Consider the following 21164-nt stretch of genomic DNA (forward strand, 5'->3'; position numbering starts at 1 on the left):
ACACCAGGTCTTACACTATCTTTTCATTTATTAACATGTCTAGGTTCTAGGACTTTTATCTGGACATCAATGAATGCCCCTTAATAGTGAGAGCGCGAAGTGTTGAAAAATTGTCTGTTGTGTAAACTGAAAAAAAACCCCAAGAGTTTAAAATTTCTGCTTTTTCCCTGTTCTCATCTACCAACTTACCAATTTATGTCTTGTGCTGCAGAGATACCTACACCTTACAATAACATGTACTCACCTCTTTTAATACACTTAGGATAGGGGAGGACACTTCGATTGCACTGTATTCTTAACAACTTCTCTTCAGATATTTCATAGCCATCTAAGCATGTAAATCCAATCCACTCGCTATGGCGGCTGTAGAGTTTTTTATCACTTGTCCATTTCAGTTGAATATTGTTAGCTTTCAGGTCTCTTTCTGAAACAGTACAGGGCTCTGAGACAGAAAGAAATATAAATTCAAATTACAGATGGAAAAACCAAGGTAGCAGGTTATTAAAACAAATTCTTTAAGCCCCCTGAGCTGGAATTTTGTTAGTCCCCATTTCAGGGGAATAGGGTCTGGTATCAGGATCTCAGTACTCATACAGAGTTCCAACCTGGAGCTTTTGTCCCAAAAATGTCCTCATTCATTGGCTTACCAAGGGGACCTGCTTTTGCATTGATAGTGTAACCCCTACTTGACAGTAACAACAGGCAATACCAGCTAGATTGGCTTTAGAGCATGGGGTACATAGGACTCTACACGCCAGATAGGCTTTCGCTATGTGGAAATATCTGTTGGGTGTAGTGCAACTACAACTCACTTAAGCTGTGTGCAAGCAAAGAAAGAATGGGTGCCAGAAGGTTCTTTGTGGTAAACCAGAACTTGTTTATTGTCCAAGACAATGATCCACAGGGTTATAGCAATACTCACACAGAGGAGATATCAGGTAATTGCACAACAGGTAGAAAAATATGCTGTCCACCAGCTTTTACCACCTCAGCCGAGGGTGGGGAAGTTAAGGACCACCAACCAGCACGGCCTCCCTAAAGGAGAGTAGCCTGGACAATATCTGTGTCCTCAGGGTGTCCCTTAGCAGTCAAGGATCCCTCACAGCCAACTATGGATCAGGGATAGAAACTGACCTGATACCTGCGTCTAAACCCTGGTCCTGCTCTAAGGCAACAGTGCCTGTAGGGAAGAGTACTTCCAGCTAATCTCTCCTGGTTAGAGCCAGGAATTGCTCTTTCTAACTAATCTCACTATCTCACTTTCCTAGAAAGTGCTCTTATAAATTATCCTGATATTTACTACTCATCAATAACGGGGTCCCTGTTCCCCGACTTCACTACAACTAGATGCAGACTCTAGGGTTTTTACTGGGGCCCTGTTGATCCCAGGCTCAGTGGAACTTCCACCTGGGTCAGCAGATGCAGCCAAAGAGGAAGACCCACCCCTTTGCTAAACACTATATTGAAGTGCCATGGGAGTGGTCTACCTATTAACCAATAAGGCACATATGCTAATGGCACACTAGATACACAGCAACAGGACAAAGAAGGAACTAGTAGGGCTTAAAGCCATAGGGACTTATTAACCTATGGGTCCCTACAATAGCATCAGCAATATGAAAACACCACAAAGTATCACGTTACATATTTATTTTCAGTTTTTTAAACTTGAAGTTGTGACTGTGACCTTGAGCAGGTGTAGTTAAGGGGTTAGTGGTCAAAAGTAGAAATAAGTGCATTACTGTCAAGTGCATTGCAGCTGCGCAACAGAGGACTCTACAGAATGTTGTCAAGGACTTTGTGGATTTGGCAAATTTACAAATAACCTGTATCATTCTGCTTTCCCAGAAACATCAGTCTTGCTCATGTGATTTGCTGGAGATTTTTAGCAGCACTTCATGTTATTTTCTTTACTTTTTTAAACAAGAGGAGCACCAGCCCAAAGCAACTAAAATGACTGGGGGACCCATCAGGTTTTTCCAAGTGTCCAGACCCTGAATACATTTCTGCTGACTTAGTTAAGTATAAAAACTATCTACGCAAAGATAGTAATATAAGGTTTCCCCCACCATTGTTACATAGTTACATAGTTACATAGTTACATAGTTACATAGTTACATAGGGTTGAAAAAAGACCAGTGTCCATCAAGTTCAACCCATCCAAGTAAACCCAGCACACCTAACCCACACCTACCAATCTATACACTCACATACATAAACTATATATACAACCAGTAATACTAACTGTAGATATTAGTATCACAATAGCCTTGGATATTCTGATTGTTTAAGAACTCATCCAGGCCCCTCTTAAAGGCATTAACAGAATCTGCCATTACCACATCACTAGGAAGGGCATTCCACAACCTCACTGCCCTCACCGTGAAAAACCCCCTACGCTGCTTCAAATGGAAGCTCTGTTCCTCTAATCTAAAGGGGTGACCTCTGGTGCGTTGATTGTTTTTATGGGAAAAAAGAACATCCCCCAACTGCCTATAATCCCCTCTAATGTACTTGTACAGAGTAATCATGTCCCCTCGCAAGCGCCTCTTTTCCAGAGAAAACAACCCCAACCTCGACAGTCTCACCTCATAGTTTAAATCTTCCATCCCCTTAACCAGTTTAGTTGCACGTCTCTGCACTCTCTCCAGCTCATTAATATCCTTCTTAAGGACTGGAGCCCAAAACTGCACTGCATACTCAAGGTGAGGCCTTACCAGGGACCTATAAAGAGGCAAAATTATGTTCTCATCCCTTGAGTCAATGCCCTTTTTTATACAAGACAGCACTTTATTTGCTTTAGTAGCCACAGAATGACACTGCCTGGAATTAGACAACTTGTTATCAACAAAAACCCCTAGATCCTTCTCCATTAAGGATACCCCCAACACACTACCATTCAGTAGATAGTTCGCGTTTATGTTATTTCTACCAAAGTGCATAACTTTGCACTTATCAACATTGAACCTCATTTTCCAGTTTGCTGCCCAGTTTTCTAATTTTGTCAAATCGCTCTGCAAAGCGGCAGCATCCTGCATGGAACTTATAGTTTTGCAGCAAAAATAGAAACAGTACTCTCTATGCCCACCTCCAGTTCATTAATAAACAAGTTAAAAAGCAAAGGACCAAGGACTGACCCCTGCGATACTCCACTAACCACACTGGTCCAATTAGAAAATGTTCCATTTACAACCACTCTTTGTACTCTATCCTTCAGCCAGTTCTCTATCCAATTACAAATATTATGTTCTAGGCCAATATTCCTTAATTTGATCATTAACCTTCTGTGAGGTACTGTATCAAACGCTTTAGCAAAGTCCAAGTAGATGACATCAACTGCCATTCCAGCATCAAGGTTCCTGCTCACCTCCTCATAAAAGGCGACTAAATTAGTCTGGCAAGATCTGTTACGCATAAAACCATGCTGGCACAAACTAATAGTATTGTGAACTGCAATGTATTCAAGTACCCTATCCCTTATTACCCCTTCCAAAAGTTTTCCTACTACTGATGTCAGACTAACAGGCCTATAGTTTTCAGGCTGAGAACGGGATCCCTTTTTAAATAAATGTGCCCTAGGAACATGCTTCTTCTGCCTACCCCTAGTTCAGGCCCTGCAAGTAGCATTCAGACTGCATAAATCTTAAACCTGAATAGAGGAAGGCCCTTATGGAAATCCTTTCTTGTGTTATGGGAGTCAGTTGGTACCCCCTTAGTGCCAGTAAGGGTAGCCAAGCAGTTCAACAAGCATTTAGTGGTTTATTATCAAGGTTTTTCACATGTAACATCTAGCAGTCTAGAATAGAAGCCTCATTGATAAGGAGTGTTTTTCCTGCAGAGAGGATCCCCATTTTACAAGCAGTGTTTATGGGCAGAGTGGTTTGGGTGAAACAATAGAGCACTGCTTTTGTTTGCGTCATACTGTTTGCTATAATTTTGTCTAAAGGTGGCCATATACGCACCGATAATATCGTACGAAACCTCGTTGTCGGCGAGTCGACCGATATCGCAGGAAGCTGCTGATATCCGATATGCCGATCGGACCAGTTGGAAAATTTTGATCGGGCGCCATAGAAGGCGCCTGATCAAAATCTCCCTTCAGAGCTGAATCGGCAGAAGGAGGTAGAAATCCTATTGTTTCTACCTCCTTACCTGCCGATTCAGCCCTGAATGGTGTGTGGCACATCTGATGATGTTTCGTGCGACCGATGGTCGCACGAAACATTGTCAGATCGTCACGTGTATGGCCAGCTTTAATGTTGCTTTTATTGTAACAAAACTAAACATAAATATACCATACATATTGTGAGTCCCAGGTGTAGTTTGTGCTATATTGCAGCCTTGTATACCAAGGGTTATTCCCCTGTTGGTGTTCCATTGTCACTACAGTTCTACATGTGGAATAATAAAAAAAGCTAAAAAGGACAAATGTGTAAGGCGTTTATTGAATGAACAGGCCACATACCTATACAGATTGGTGGATCATCCCATTTTCCATTCCTACATACAACCTCTTTGTTTCCTTCTCGTATGTAATATTCTGGACACTTATAAGTCATTACTGTGCCATGTTTATTGGTACGTTCTGTAGTTTGTAGGGTGTCCCCAAACTGTACCACAGGGGGAGGCCCACAGCTCTGTCCTTCTCCTAAAAAGGAAGAAGACTGAGTTAAAATTCATACTGAATATGTTTATAGTTAGTAAAGATTCTTGGCAAAGATTCACAATAAATTAGAACATGTTTTGTAAGAAAAGGTCTCACATTGGTGGAGTGTATTACTTGATAAATGAATTAAAGAAAACATTATTCCTTGAAGTTTGAGGATCAATCTGTTACCCAGATTTTTTGACTCTATGTTCTCCAAGGAATGACTAAACATTAGCATTCAAAAAATAAAAATTGTCAGTGAACTTTTTATAAAATACTTGCGGACAAAAGCTTTAGCTCCTAGTTGTTGCTCTGTGCTGCAACCAAATTACAATTGCAAAATCCAAAAAATAGGAAAAAAGCTTCAGCGGGTTTGCTGAAAAACATTTATTATGGATAGTGGTAACACAACATGTTTTAGGTCTATACCCTTTATCAAGTGTATTGACCAGAAACTTGTTGTGTTACCACTATCCACAATATCTCCACTGCGATATGTGGAGAAATTCCCCAATCCTGAATGCATCACCTGATGCCCACTGCTCGCCCCTCCCCAATGTAAAACATTTTCTATATTTGGAAGGACAGGGAAAAAAAAATCAAAGCAAAACATACAGCATGGGAAACTGGAAAAGAAAATTTGTTATCTTGGTGCATATCAGGAGTAAATATGTTCTGTCAATTGTTGCTATGATCTGGCATGCTTGGGTTAAGTGAGAACCCATTGGCTCATTTGGCAATGGCATTACTGGCATGTCTGTGGTGTGGTTAACATACTCATCCATGTTCTGTAGTGGTTATACTGTCATGTCTGGGGTTAAGGGTGTGTTTATTGACTATTTCTGCAGTGATAATGGCATGTTTGGGGGTTAATATACTCATCCATTATTGGTAGTGATTATACTGACATGTCTTTGATTTATGGGGAGACAATTGGCTATTTTATCAACGAATGCTCATTGCCCATTTTTTACAGTGATAATTCTGACAAGTCTGGGTAATTATGACTTAAGTGGCAAAATGGGACTAACCTAATGACCATATTTTTTTTAAATGGCCCTGCTTGCTGTGTATGTTGTGCATAATGGGGGTGCTGATGTGCTTATTTGCTTGGTAAGCCCCAGAGGGAGAGCATCTCTGATGGGCACCAGTTATCCCAATCTGACACTAGCTGTGTAAGGCTGATGACCAATGGAGCGAGTTAGTGTCCCATGATAGATCTCTGCTACCGTGGGCAACTAACCTCTCCGAAATACCTTGCCACCAGCAACATTAGGAGCCACCAGTAGAAAGGACTATGCATTGCTTTGGCTTTCTGAAGTTGCGTTACTGCAGGCAGGAAAGCTGAATTGATGTGTCTCCGGCGTCTCCTATTGTTGCCAGTGCAAAGGCATTTAGGAGTGGTTAGTTGCCCACAGTAGCAGAGATCTATCACGGGCGACTGACTCAGTCCATGGGCCATCAGCCTAAACAGCAGAAGATGCAAGTTTAAAATCCCTGCTTTTTCCCTGTTCTCTTGCTTCATTAATTTTTACTGCTTATCCCTTTAAAGCGGACCTGTCACCTTAAGAAATAATTTCAAATTGTTTTCTATTGTGTTTGGCAAGCAAAATAAACTTTACTTACACTATATAAATTATTTTAATCTTATTTTCTTCAGCCTTGGAATTCACAATTGCAGCAAGCAGGCAGGGGCCATTTTGTGGACACTGTTATCAAAGCAGGCATTGCATCCTGCTAAAATCTTGTTTCTGTGCCAGTATGGGGGGACCTGATGCTCATGCCTATGCACTGGTTACACAATTAGATGGTGAGGAGGGAGGGGGAATGTGAGGGGTGCAGCAACATCTAAGAAGTTCTGAATTGAAAGTGAAAGTAACTGTCTGCCCCACCTCTATGCCTAAGGCATAGAGGCGGGGCAGGCATTATATGATTGACAACTGGGATTTTAAAATGCTTTTATAATAGTTATGGATGTGGTAATAAAAAATTATTTTGGGTTTCATGTTTAATTTGATAAGGACTTTTATTATACAGCTCTTTATGTCAGGGTGACAGGTCCTCTTTGGAATTGGTTTACTCTTTGATGCAATGCCCTCCTCATTCCATCTTTTACCTTGCCTAATTTCTATTATTTTTGCATGCATTGTTGGCCTCATTCTGGCAACTAAAAGTTTCAGCTGACACAACTAACCTGAATGTCTTAAATGCACATTTTTTCTCACCAACCTCAATACTAAGCATTTTAGCATTTTAATTGTTTTGCAATTTAAAGACATTCCATTTTCCTTTTGTGTTTAACACTGTGAAACATCTTTCCCAGTTAATATGCTGCTGAGATGTCTACATCTGATAATAAAATGTATTACTCACCTATTTTGGAACACTTTGGATAGGTAAGGACACTTCTTTTGCACTGTATTCTTAACAAATTTTCATTAGATATTTCATAGCCATTCATACACACAAATCCAATCCACTCCTTATCACGGATGTACAGTTTTTTATGACTTGTCCATTTCAATTGAATATTGTTAGCTATCATGTCTTTTTCTAAAGCAATACATGGTTCTGAGACACAGAGAGAAATTAATTAAAATTACAGATGGGAAACCAAGGTAGAAGGTGTTTAAAGAATTAGAGTGGTTTAAACCCTTGAGCTAGGGTTTCTGTCAATCCCCATTTCATGGGGACAAGGTCCGATATCAGGACCTTTGTCCCCGGGAAATAGGTCCCAGTACAGCATCCCTGTCTTTTTTTTAACAGCAGTGTTCATGGGCAGAGTGGTTTGGGTGAGATCATAGAGCTCTGGTCATATTCTTTGTATTTGTTTCCTACTGTTTTATGATAATTTTGTCTAAATGCTTCTTTTTATTTTTATCAAAACTTTATTAAACATATGGCATAGTAAACTTGTTACCCATCATTTGCTGTATAAATAAATATGCCATCTAAATAATTTATAGCACCCATGAATTTGCATCACTTAAGTACCACAACATACTCACTATACCTCACTATACTAAACAGAAGACACTGCCCTGAGAATTATTTCCAAGTGAACCCCATGCATCTCAGTCTGGTATACCAAGAGTTAAATTCCTTCTGGTGTTCCTTGTTGCAATAGTGTTACATTTGGAATAATAATAATACAATTCCTAAAAGATAAGTGTGTAAGGCATTTATGGAATGATCAGGCCACATACCTATACAGGTTGGTGGATCATCCCATTCTCCATTCCTACATACAACCTCTTTGTTTCCTTCTCGTATGTAATATTCTGGACATGTATAAGTTATTACTGTGCCATGTTTATTGGTACGTTCTCTGGGTTCAAGGGTGTCCCCAAACTGTACCACAGGGGGAGACCCACAGCTCTGTTCTTGCTCTAAAAAGAAAGAAGACTGAGTTAACATTGATATGTGTTTTATAGCTAGTAGCCTAATTGAAATAAGGATAAATGGGAAGGGATGATAGGGTTTGAATAAACAGTGACAGTTGAAAACCAATATCTTTGGTTGCATTTAGCAACAGGGGAGTTGAGGTTTGTTCTGGTGACATTGCTTCTGGGACGTGGTGTAATGATGGGCTGTCATCAGCTTGTGGGCCCTGGTCCAGTACACTCTGCATCGCCACTTCTCCTGTCCATACTTCAGTCCTTCAACATTCCATCTGATACAGTATTACATGTAATATTACATATGCAATTAGCACTGGACTTAACCTGTTTATCCTACTGGGCGTCTCTGAACATTTTTTACGGGGAAAACCCAGCTCTTGCAAGTTACACGATTGATTCAAGAAGTGCCAGAACTCAACAAAAATGATAGCTATGTGCAAAAGCTGCAAATACAAACAATGAAAGACAGCAAGGCAGAGATGGAAGCTGTATACTTCACAGCAAAAAACCTAGCCAGAAGGGAACACAAGTTTAAATGTGCAAGGCTACAAAGGTGATAGTATGAAATGCAAATACTGTGAAAGCAGCCACACCAAGGGCAGAGAGCAGTGTTCTGCATACAGGAAAACCTGCAACATGTACATATTTTGTTTGTATGCAGAGGACAAACAACAAAGTACACTTGGCTACAAAGATAGAAAACAGCAACTCAGATGAATCAGTGCTTACTGTTGAGCTACATGTAACCTAATGATAGTCAGGGACTATTACAAAATTAGTAAGAGCCCTGTCAGACAGGACATTTTGTCACGCACAAGTAAAGTACAATTTCCCTTTGGTATCATGTAGAAGTCATTGCACCATTAACATGGCTTTTCTGTAATGTTCCATTTTCTTGCAGCCAGGATGTTTCGTCATCTGTGCTTAAAATGGCTCTAGCACAGGCAAAGTTACCTTCCTGTGCATTAACTCGCTGGCGGAAAACTTTATTGCAGATTAATATGTAAGAGTTTGATTATTTTTTTCTTAAATATGTCTAAAAGAGTAGTCTTTTCATGTACTTTAATTCTTTTATAACCTGTGTTTATATTAATAGTGGAGTATCTGAGATTGTTGTTGGTTGTTGGATAAAAAATAGATTTCACATAAAACATGTGTTTTTCAGTTACAGAAAGGACACTTGTTGACACTTGTCCTATTAAAATCACCATCGTTCTCATGAGTAATTCTATTTGGAATTTTGCACATGTATATTGAAAGGTAAGAATGTGTTTGTTGTGTGACCAACAGGAAAAGGGGCCTTAGGGGTAAAAAACAGAAGGCAATATGAATTATGTGTTGCCAAGTGCATAAATACAAACATTTATCTTTTTATCTATATTTGTTTAATTTACATGTCATTGAAATTTAACGAAAACCATGAAAAATCATGGAATGTTAACTTTTCGCATACATTCCAAAATGTTCTATAAGTTAAAAAAGTAAAAAATACAAAATGATCTCAAAACTGTTTAGTAAATGGGCCCCCATATCTTAGGCTGCACAACAATGAAAAGAAATGGAATATAAAGGTGCAACAGCCACGGGGGTCAGTCCTTGGTCCTTTGCTTTTTAACTTGTTTATTAATGACCTGGAGGAGGGCATAGAGAGTACTGTTTCTATTTTTGCTGATGACACTAAATTGTGCAAAACTATAAGTTCCATGCAGGATGCTGCCGCTTTGCAGAGCAATTTGACAAAATTAGAAAACTGGGCAGCAAATTGGAAAATGAAGTTCAATGTTGATAAGTGCAAAGTTATGCATTTTGGTAGAAATAATATAAACGCGACCTATCTACTGAATGGTAGTGTGTTGGGGGTTTCCTTAATTGAGAAGGATCTGGGGATTTCTGCAGATAACAAGTTGTCTAATTTCAGGCAGTGTCATTCTGTGGCTACTTAAGCAAATAAAGTGCTGTCTTGTATAAAAAAGGGCATTGACTCAAGGGATGAGAACATATTTTTGCCCCTTTATAGGTCCCTGGTAAGGCCTCACCTTGAGTATGCAGTGCAGTTTTGGGCTCCAGTCCTTAAGAAGGATATTAATGAGCTGGAGAGAGAGCAGAGACGTGCAACTAAACTGGTTAAGGGGGTGGAAGATTTAAACTATGAGGTGAGACTGTCGAGGTTGGGGTTGTTTTCTCTGGAAAAAAGGTGCTTGCAAGGGGACATGATTACTCTGTACAAGTACATTAGAGGGGATTATAGGCAGATAGGGGGTGTTCTTTTTTCCCATAAAAATGATCAGAGCACCAGTGGCCCCCCCTTTAGATTAGAGGAACGGAGCTTCCATTTGAAGCAGCGTAGGTGGTTTTTCACGGTGAGGGCAGTGAGGTTGGGGAATGCCCTTCCTAGTGATGTGGTAATGGCAGATTCTGTTAATGCCTTTAAGAGGGGCCTGGATGAGTTCTTGGAGTTTACTTGGAGGGGTTGAACTTGATGGACTCTGGTCTTTTTTCAACCCTATGTAACTATGTAACCAATAGTAACACAGGTTAAAAAAAGAAAGGAACTTTATATAAACACTACAATGACATTTTTCAAGCCATGTAAAAAAGTGAAGAAAACAAAATATAAACAATGTACAAAATGCACATTCACATATATATTACCAAGAATAAATCCATAAAGAAATAAACATAGGTCACAGTACACTGTATGTTCATATTATTCATATTCATATTTTTTATAGATCTAGCATATAAAAGTACAATTGTTGGGATGAGTCCGTCCAGTCAATAATTCATAAAAGTCAATCCATAGAAAAAAACAATCAATAAAAACGCTTCCCTTCAAACTTTTTTTTGTTTTGTTTCTTTCTGTACCAATAAACATAATATATGACCTCCTTCATGATCATCATTTATTTATATAGTGCCAGCAGCAGTGTTTAGAGCAGATTGGCTGTGAAAGATGATGTGTTGGGATGCCTGTAAGGAGTAAGTTACAGTAGTCAAGATGGGAAATGATGAGAGACTGGATAAGTGTTTTAGTTGTGTTTACTTTAGTTTAGTTTAGTTTGTTTTAGAAAGATTCAGTTTCAGATGGCACTGTGGTACTGTAGTCCAAATAACTGAATAAGTTTCCCTAGACAAGTTGTATAGACTGGGTACAGCAGGGGGCCTAAGACAGACCCTTGAGGAACACCAACAGAAAGAGGGAATGAGGTTGAGGTAAAGTTTGAGAAGGCAACTTTAAAGCAATGGTCAGAAAGATAAGATTTAAACCAAGAAAGGGCTGTGTCATGAATGCCAACTGAATACAGAATGTCTAGGAGGAGTGGGTGGTCAACTGCGTCAAAGGCTTTAGAAGGATTAGTATGGATTGGAAGTATGGAACCTTTAGACTTAGCCAGGGGAAGATCATTGGCGACTTTGGTAAGAGCAGTTCCTGTTGAGTGTTTTGGACGGAAGCCAGATTGCAGGGGGTCAAGAATGGAGTTGTGAGTGAGATGTTGGACCAGGCAAAAATATTTGGCTACATTAGCTGTAGAGTCCTGGATGTTTGACCAACATATTGGCACCCACATGTTGTACACATCAACATTAAATGATAAACAGGGTATTGCAATTAATGAATTGTTTTATTGAATATGACTTTCCAATAACTGAGGATGTAAAACTGTTAAAACATTGAACATGAAGGCAAGTAATGCACCTCCTTTCCCACACCTAAACATGCCTTTGTGGGATAACTGTGTGGGTTCTGGCTTTTCATCATTTAAAAAGTACATCCCCCAAAGTTGTAGACCTTCAGGCAATGAAACTGCAACCATTATCCAGTAATTTATCTAAAGTAGGATCTGTCCTTAAAATACTGTAGGTAAATGAGGATCAAACAACCTGTGAATTTTTGAGTAAACCCAAAAATACAGGAAGATGATTCCCGGGAAGATTAAATACTGTATTTATACGTCCTCCCAGCCCTGATATCAAGATAGTTATTAAAGTCATCTCTGAAATCCAAATTCAATTTCAAATTAAAGTTATTGTCATTCACAAACTCCATAAATTGTTAAAATGTCTCCTTTGTATCCGTTGAAATAATTCATAGATAATTAGTGTTGCAGCCATAAAAATAATTTTGTTTTTTTAAAGGGTTACATTTGATATAATGAAATCTGTACTGTCACCAACCCATATATAGTGTATAAATTAGTATGTGTAGGAGCAAATTTTTCCCTATTTGAAGGTACTGATCCAGTGTCAGACTGGGGCCCCAGGGGCCCACCAGAAACCCTTAGACCATGAGCCCACTCTCCAAACTAGTTTTCATCTACTTCTTATTTTGACTTCTTACAGTCTCTAGAGTTTTTTTTATCTTTGCATACTATAACTTATTCTTCTATAAATTTTGTTGCTTTGTTCCCATAGAAAAATAAGTAATGATCTTGAATTAGTCCAAATGGCTAGAAGCAGGAGGGCCCACTGACACCTGGGCCCACCGGGAATTTTCCTGGTATCCCTGTGGGCCAGTCCGACACTGTACTGATCCCATCGGGAGAGTGGATGTCACATCTGTACCCGGCAGTTTCAGAACTCTTTACACATCTATTCTTGGTAATTCTATTGGTTTTCTATACAATTCTATTCTATTACAAAGTGCCATTGTGATTGGATTAGTGGAAGAGTATATATGCTGAGGACTTCCCATACCAGTCAGTTGAGCTGAAGAAGCTGCTCGGATGAGTAGTGAAACATCTTCAATGATTACTTAGCAGGTACACTTATACTAGATATACCATGACCTGGATGAATGAAAATCTTCATAGTAATACTCTCTATATCATAATAAAAGCTAATTTAAAGCAAACTACCCCTTTAAGTCTACTATCTCACGGACAGTTTCCACCACAGTCTCAGCAGCCATTAATGATATCCAAAAGAACTATATAAAGAGGATATAAGACAAATACTATCTAACCTGGAAGAGGGAAATTGAAAGTAAGGCCTTTGAACCCAGGCCTGTGTCTACAAGGAGCACCAGCACTAAACAAAAGGATCTCTGGGAATCTAGCACAAGTGTGCAAACAAGTTCCTCATGCAGAAGCTGAACTATCAGAATCAAATATTAGCCCGTACTAGTTATATTTGGTGCTTTTTACATTAAATTAAAAAGTAACCCCTATAGAATGTTAGTACCTTATTTATGAGATTTCTTCAGAGAGGCACAAGGGTTATGAGCCTGATCCTTCATGTACAACAGAAAAGCAAAAAAGGGTAAATATAGGAATTGTAACCTTATTTAGAGGTATTTAAAGCCTGACTCACTCTGGGCAGACGGCTTATATTCTTCATCCCATACACTCAAGGCTGACTTTGTAATTAGAATAATAGTGTTTGCTTAGTGCAGTGAAAAACTACTATCATGGGTGCCAGTGTTTGGCTATGAGTGAATCTGTCCCGGTTCACTTTGCCACAAAATTCGCAAAACGTTGAACTGTCGTTGAAATGATGCGTGTCAAAATAATTTGTTGTGTGCGGCATTTTTTTGATGTGTGCGACACTTTTTTGCCGCGTGCCAATTTTTTGTGTATTTAGTCATTACATTGAGTAAAACATCAAATCTGATTTCTATCATTTCCCATTTAAAAGACAAGCAAAGACCAGTTTGTTAGACGCCCCCAGTAATTAGAATTTCTATCCCCAGACCCAGGACTGGAGCTCCCAGATTTTATGTGACAAATTTGCATATCCATTGTCCTCTTTCGCAGTAATTGAAATGATTGCTTTTGCTGTAATATTTGGTAGTATTTGTGTTTACAATTCTTGTACGTTGTGACAGACTGTACCTAACTAACCATGTATATAGTTATATCATACTCTATGTAAGTACAATATAACTAATATATCAACTTCTAAACATTATATAAGCTTACCTTGTGCAAAGCAAAACCAAGGGCAAAGCAGGAGAATGCAGAATTTGTACGCACTCATGTTTATTCCCTCTTCTGTTCCTGCCCTGAAACATTATGCAAACTTTAATCACCTCTCCCTTTTAAAAGGGCTGTTAATGATTGACAGTGTTGCCAGCGGCGTAACTATACAGGCAGGGAACCCCATACGGTTACCTGGGGGGCATGCTGCAAGAGTGGGCCTTTAAGAAATACAAGTCAGAGGAGACAGAAGCTGGATTTAATGAATATAAACACTATAACAAGTATTCTAATAAGAGGAGTGCATTATGAAAGAGGCTAAGACTAACCCCAAAAAGTTCCAAGACCCATCTGATAGCAGCATTGTTGGCTCAGCTCAATCTAGTCAGTGGTTGACGCAGGGTATGGTACATAAAGGGTTACTCAAAATCAATGTGAACAAGGACCAGGGCCAGATGGAATACACCCTCAGGTACTGAGATAGCTTAGGTCAGTGCTAGCCAGGCCTCTGTTTCTAATATTCTCAGACCCACTTTCATCTGTTATGGTACCTTAGGAACAATGGGGTATGTGTAGCTATGGTGTGCATGGCAAGTCTATTGCACATTTGAAACATTTTAACCCATTCAGGCCTGGAGAACATTTCCCCCTTTGCACATTGACTTGACAAGAACATAATATTTGTATGCAACCTAGAAAATGAGAGAGAGAGTCCTTGAAATCCCAGTCTACAACTCTACAGGAATTCTTTGCAATGTACCAAATGTTGGTTGCAGAAATGGCAGCTGATTTAATATCATGTAATGAGATGGTAAACAGTGATGGAAGAATTAAAATAATCCATTATCTATAGGTGGTTCCAATCTCTGGTCATCCATTCATCGCCTCCTGGTTAGAGGTTAAACATCTTTCATTACAGCCTTTGCTCAAAGCACTGTGTTTAACTGCAATTGCCGGTAAATTTCTTACCATACCCTTCATTGTCTTGCAATAATGTATGTAAGCAAACATTGAAAATAACAAATGAAAGTATGGCACTTAATTATGGGAGTCACTTTTACCAAGTTACAGTCTCTGGCATTCCTTGTTACATTCTGTTACTCCATATACATGAAACATTTCTCTTGTGAATGAATCCAGATGTGCTTCCTGTAGCTTGGGTAAATCCCAGGCATCCTGCAACCCTTTGGTCCTGTAGGGCCCAACAGATTTAGGCCTTGACTCTTATAGTTGATCAGCCACTAAGCACCTGTATAGAATCAGGGAGCTGTACCAGTACAGGTAATATCAATACCATTTTGAGTTTCTTAGTATCTTCTACCCTGATGTAGAACAACCATAACTTAGGCCATACCCAATGAAAAGGAGGCGTCGCTTGAATAAGCAGTAATCAACACAGTCTTTAGTGGGTGTCAGGCACAGACAGTTCAATCAATTACTCAATGCACACCTACCTAACCACCTAACCACAAAAGAGGCAGCAAAAGGTATGTTTAACATATAATGCTCTTTATATGGTAAATATTCACAAAACAGTAAATACAATTACAATGCATAATATACATACCACCAGTTGGACAAAATGTAATAAAACAGAAAAAGCAGACACGTGTGAATTGAGAAAACCCCAACGTTTCGGAACACAGTCCTTTGTCAAGGATTCCTCTTGAGAAAGGCTTTCTGTGCCGAAATGCTGGGGTAATTCTCATCTTTTGCAAGTGTATCTGCTTACCTGTGTGTCTCTTTTTACCTGTGCACATTTTGTGGAATGTATTATCTTATAGCATCATGTGTTATTGACTGTTTGTGTTGATTAAAATTGACTTTTGTTAAACCTTCTGCATACTATATAAAGGATAATTACTTTTTAATACCAACACTGTGCCTGTGATTATTTATGTGCAAGCCCTTATTTTATTAAAATATATTGTCTTTGGTACCCTATATGGGGGAACAATTTTTGGGCTTTTTTTGCACCAAACTCCTATACTGTATTGTGTGATTGTGAAGTGAGTGCCTTCCATTTATCTGTATTTATTACCTTCTTTCATTCATTCTACAGTGAAGGTGCTCAGGTATTACAAATGCTAAGTCTACAAAATTTAAATTTACCATGTAACTAATTTGTGCAATACGATTAGGCTAATGTCAGACTTGCAGTCTTCTCTGCCAACAGAAAAACACCAGTGGAAAAAATGCCAATTATATCTGGTCCTTCCCAGCTTGCAGTCCGGGACATCAATGACATTTTTCAGCTAGTGGAGAAAACCCCAAGTATGACATTAGCCTTACACATGCTGATGAAAAGAGGGGTTGCATCCCCTGAAATGTTAATGTACTGATGGTTACAGTAAAAGATTTAAGCCCCACCTACATGAAACATGGTGTGTGCAGCTCCTTTAAAAATCCTTCTATTGTGAAAGCACCCAAGGACATTATTGATCTCCTACTGGGAGGGAAAAATAAAGTTATGTGATTCAGATTGTATAAATCTCTTGTACAGAGTCCTTGGAACATGTCACTTATGTTATGCAAACCGTTGGAAGATATTTTGAACTGCCCAGTATTAATCAAGAACATGTTGGAGGTACAAATAAAGGCTACAATAATTAGTTCTTTTAGCTTAGCATTAAGAGCTTCCTCTTGGAAACTGAATGACCAGAATGCAGGCCCTGCCCCAATCCCTTTGGCTGAAGCAGCATTAATATACAATTCCTCCCAGATTGTCTTTCCAGCAGCAGTAATTATATCTAAAGAGTTTTTTTTTCACATACTGGGGCAGTGTTCCTCTTATTCATGTAGCACCATGTGAGGCGTAGGTTTGATCTTCCTGTACTGTGGGAAGAGGGGGGGCCCAGCCCTTTATCTGTATTTCCCAGCATCCAGATTGCCACATACAGTTTGATAGAGAAAACGTCCAGTCAAGACAAACATCAGGCAGTAAGGGGATGACCCTAACCAAATATTGTGCTGTTGCGTAATGCCTTTGCTCTTACCACCCACAAGGGACTATTAATATTTACTTATCACATCCTCCTCAGTCTGAATTAAACTCTGCTGCTACGATCCTGCTCTCACCAAAGAGAAAACCCAATGCTTTACTGTTAAAATCTTTATTATGACTCCCTTTAGCAATTGATACAAGCAGTGCTATATAAATACAGATATACACACATAAAAACAAAGGCTTGGTGGCACTAGCCACACAAACGGCCCAAGTTAAATGGACCCTAGCAGCTAATAATTGTTTGCTTTCAGCAGAATGACAGTTAATGATCAATATAATTATAATAATGAGGCTCTGCCAGGCAAAAGAAATAAGAAAGCCAGCCCATTATAGTTTGTATTATTATTTGATTAACACATATTTATAAGGGATAAACATATTACTAATTAATTATTTGAACTGCATTTATTTAACAAAAAGCTGAATAACATTAAAAGCCTTGTCACCAAAGGACATAGAGATAAAGTTGGGAGAAAGGCCTAACAATGCTGTTTTGTAGGAGTTCATTTATTCAAACAAGAATCAATAGATGACAGTAGACCTCTGCCCTAAAGAGCCATTTTATTTACCAGTCATTGACTGCATATTTCTCCACAAAGTCCAGCGATCATTCTTCAATTTTCCATGGGCACCAGGGGCACAGTTTCATGTTTCAATCTGTTTAAGGAAATTTAGAATACCTTTGCCAGAGCAATGTGTATGGATAAACAAAAACCTCACAGACATTTTTGCAACAGCCTTACATTATGGTCAGCACTTGGGGCTGTGGACCTTAAGTGTTAATGAGTTGTAATCTTCTCAGTCTCATATGTGAACTTAAAGGAGACCTATCACCCTAAGAAAAAATTCCAAATTCTTTTCTGCCATGTCACATGAGCATAAATAAACTTACTTATGCTATATAAATTATATCAATCTTGTCTCCTTCAGTCTTGGAATCCACAATCACAGCAAGCAGGCAGCTGCCATTTTGTGGACAGTTATTAAGGCAAACTTTGTATCATGCCAACTTTTGCAAAAGTGCCAGAGAGGAGGACTTGATACCCATGCCTATGCACAGACTACACAATTATAGGCTGTGAGAAGGGAAGGGGGATTTAGGAAGTGCAGTGGCATGGAGGAAGTAGAGAAATTAAAGTGATAGCTATGCCTAGAGGCGTAGAGGTGGAGAAGCCAATATATGACTGACAGCTGAGATTTTTAAATAGATTTATAACAGATTACAAGCCAGAAGGGATATATTCTGGATGGTAGGTATATATCCCCCTTTTTTAGGTTTTGAGCCCCTTAAGAGCCTTTATAGTTTACTGCATATTGGACACTTTACTGAAAAAGTAAACATATTTCTTTAGTATTGGCCTTTTGTTGCTGAATTCAAGTCATTTTTTTTTTGCCATTTGCTGTTGCTGAAAAGCCTTTTAAGTTTAAAAAGAAATGGACTGGTTTGCTGCAAGTCTGGAGTGGCCTGCATTTGTGGTGCAATCCCTGGGTGTTCCCCTAAAATATCACAAAAGGTGTCTCCCTAATAATCAAATAACAACACAGAATCTTGTGGGAAATATAAGGGACCAGAGGTCACACCTTTATTAAGCAACATTATGGGGCGTATTTATTATGCTGTGTAAAACTAATTCGCCGAAAAAACAGAGTAAAAAGCTGTGTAAAATAAATGGAAAAGATCGCCATCTGAACGCTGGATATTACGCCGGATATTATGCCATTATTTTCCATAAGTACCGGTGGAAGAAAAAACGCGTAAAACAATTACGCCATTTTTACACGGCGAAGCCTGGCGATGTGTGGCGAATTTTCTCACCGTTTTTTACACAGCATAATAAATATGCCCCTTAGAGTAAGTCCCCTTCACCAAAATGCAGCCCAGTTAACACACATGTACATTGTAAAGAGAATCTAACAAGGAAAAGCCCAGCGCGCTTTGCACTGCTCTCCCTGGGTTCTCTCTTCTCCTCGAGACCCATGGTGGTCCATAACACAGGTTTCTGCGTAAGCCTAAAGCTAATGCCAGACAAGGCGTAGGGCGGATATTTTTGGCAAGCGGAAAAGCGCTTGCTGAAAATTCCGCCCTACGCCTCCTACATGTGCCTGAACCCGAAATAAAGCAAATCCCCTTTAGACTCACTATCTGAATCAAAAGAATTTGTACCAGAATCAGAAACCTTTATGTATACCACCTTATTATCCCTGTCCTAATTTATAAAGGTGGCTGAATGGAAAGTGGCCTGGAAGCAGAAACAGGAGTGCATTGCAGCACACAGAGTCTGAGAGGAGATGCTGCTGAGTTAGGGATTGGACTGGTGGGCTATATCAGGAATAAACTGTGTTTCTGGTGAGCTATAATAGGCCTGGTAGCTAAGGATGGAGACACTTCTGGCAGGATGAGAGGAACTATTGGAATATTGAGCTGACTTATTAAGGCATATTGACATTGGCACATCCCAGTATCTCCTAAGATGATCCGCTGCACACCTCTGCTGCCTTCTGTCCATCTTATTGGGAGTTCAAATGTAGCCAAGATTTGGAGCTGGGACCTCCTTGCGGCCCAGTAGGTGCAATTTGAGCACGCCAGGCCTCCGTAGTAGATTTGTTTGCATGGGGACCCGACGTGACCAAGTTACGCTACTGGGTATGTCATGTCCTTGTGCAGCAGTGCTTTATTATTATATAAGTGTGCAATCTACCAAACTCAGGTCAAAAAAGTCCTGTTAATCTGAATAAAAAGAAAGTAACAAATCTTTTAGGCTAGTAAAGCTAGGATTTGGAGGAATCCGGTCTACAGCTTCAATGATAAATTAGTTTGTAATTTGCAACACCGTGTGTTAGGAATGTAGCCACTGCTAAGGAGTTTGCTCCAAGTCTAATAATTAGAATAAAATGCAGTAGCCTAATAGGAAGATGAGTGCTATGTGTGCAGTTTTCTAAATCTCTAAAGAGTCTTCAGGCTTGGTTTGCAGTCTGAGTTTGCACCTTCATTACTGACCAAGAAGGACTCTTGTCACGGTTCTGCACAGACTGATCGACCCCTTTGACAGTTCCTGGAATGAGATGTTATCCTGCATATTGGCTTGAAAATTACTTTCTTCTCCAGTTTTATGTGTTTTTTATTTCCTTGTCTTTTCATTTTTTCTGTATTTTTCAGGTCAAAGTTCTGCAGGGGCATACTTTAGATGAGACACTATAGAGGAAACAGACCCTGCAACTGCTAAGGGCCCAATGGAACTTTGACTGATAAGCAGCTGCAGTGTGAGTTTATGGAAAATGTTGTGTTCCCAAAGTTGCAGGGCACGATATTCTTGCTGTGGGGCCCAATAACTAGTCATTCCACTGCTGAAATATTCACATATCACATATATATCAGTTATTCTATAATAAGTAGTTTATATACAGTAAAAAGGTCAGCCAGTCAGTTCATTGGGGGGGGGGGGGGGGGGGGGGGGGGCAGTGGACTTAACCTAAAGTTATTTAGTTCATTGGGGGTCAGTGGAGTTTATCCTAAGTTAAACCCCTCACTGCTGCCTGCCCCTGAGTTGCAAATTATTGATATGTAAGTTACAAAAGTTTTAAAGTACTTTTAAATAGTTCCGTTTCGCTTCGCCGAAAAATTCGCGAATCTTTCAAAAGAACGGCGAAAATGTCGTGCCACAAAAAAAAATTGTCGCCCGCGGTTATTATTTTGTCGCGCGGCTATTGTTTCGTCGCCCCCGGCTATTATTTAGTCGCCCACGGCTATTATTTTGTTGCGCGGCTATTATTTTGTCGCCCGCGGCTATTATTTTGTCGCGCGACAAAATAATAGCCATGGGCGACAATTTTTGGACGTGCGGCGGACAGTCCGCCAATGGCGAAACGCGGAAATTCGCCGCGAATCCATGCCTGGCGAAACATTTCGCCCATCACTACTTTTAAATAATTTACCTTTAAAGGAGAAGGAAAGGCAAAGTCACTTGGGGGTGCCAAAATGTTAGGCACCCCCAAGTTGACTTTAATCGCTTACCTCGGAGTGAAAAGCCGACTTTTCTGTTTAAGTTCCACTATTCACTCTACTGTGCATGCGCACGCACGGAACAACGAAGGAGGAAGCGCTACAGGTACCCCGGGCTGGTGCTGTTTTCTCCTAACAGGGGCACCAGCCCGGGGTAAAAGGTAGGTGGTTAAAGTCACTTGGGGTGCCTAAC

The 21164-nt window shown here is 39.6% G+C and overlaps 1 protein-coding gene across 3 annotated transcripts in view; it reads right to left on the reverse strand.

Moving 5' to 3' along the window:
* The window catches only part of cfh (complement factor H), a 161336-nt gene that overhangs the window by 22235 nt on the left and 117937 nt on the right, over nucleotides 1-21164 (reverse strand). For all 3 annotated transcript variants that reach the window (XM_031899958.1, XM_031899957.1, XM_031899960.1), the window contains exons 17-18: nucleotides 4466-4648; nucleotides 245-442 (exon numbers count right to left, since the gene is read on the reverse strand). In XM_031899958.1, the coding sequence (XP_031755818.1) occupies nucleotides 245-442; nucleotides 4466-4648 (381 nt within the window). The remainder of the gene's footprint in view (nucleotides 1-244; nucleotides 443-4465; nucleotides 4649-21164) is intronic.

This window comes from Xenopus tropicalis, chromosome 4, assembly GCF_000004195.4.
Source record: "Xenopus tropicalis strain Nigerian chromosome 4, UCB_Xtro_10.0, whole genome shotgun sequence".
Lineage (NCBI taxonomy): Eukaryota > Metazoa > Chordata > Amphibia > Anura > Pipidae > Xenopus > Xenopus tropicalis.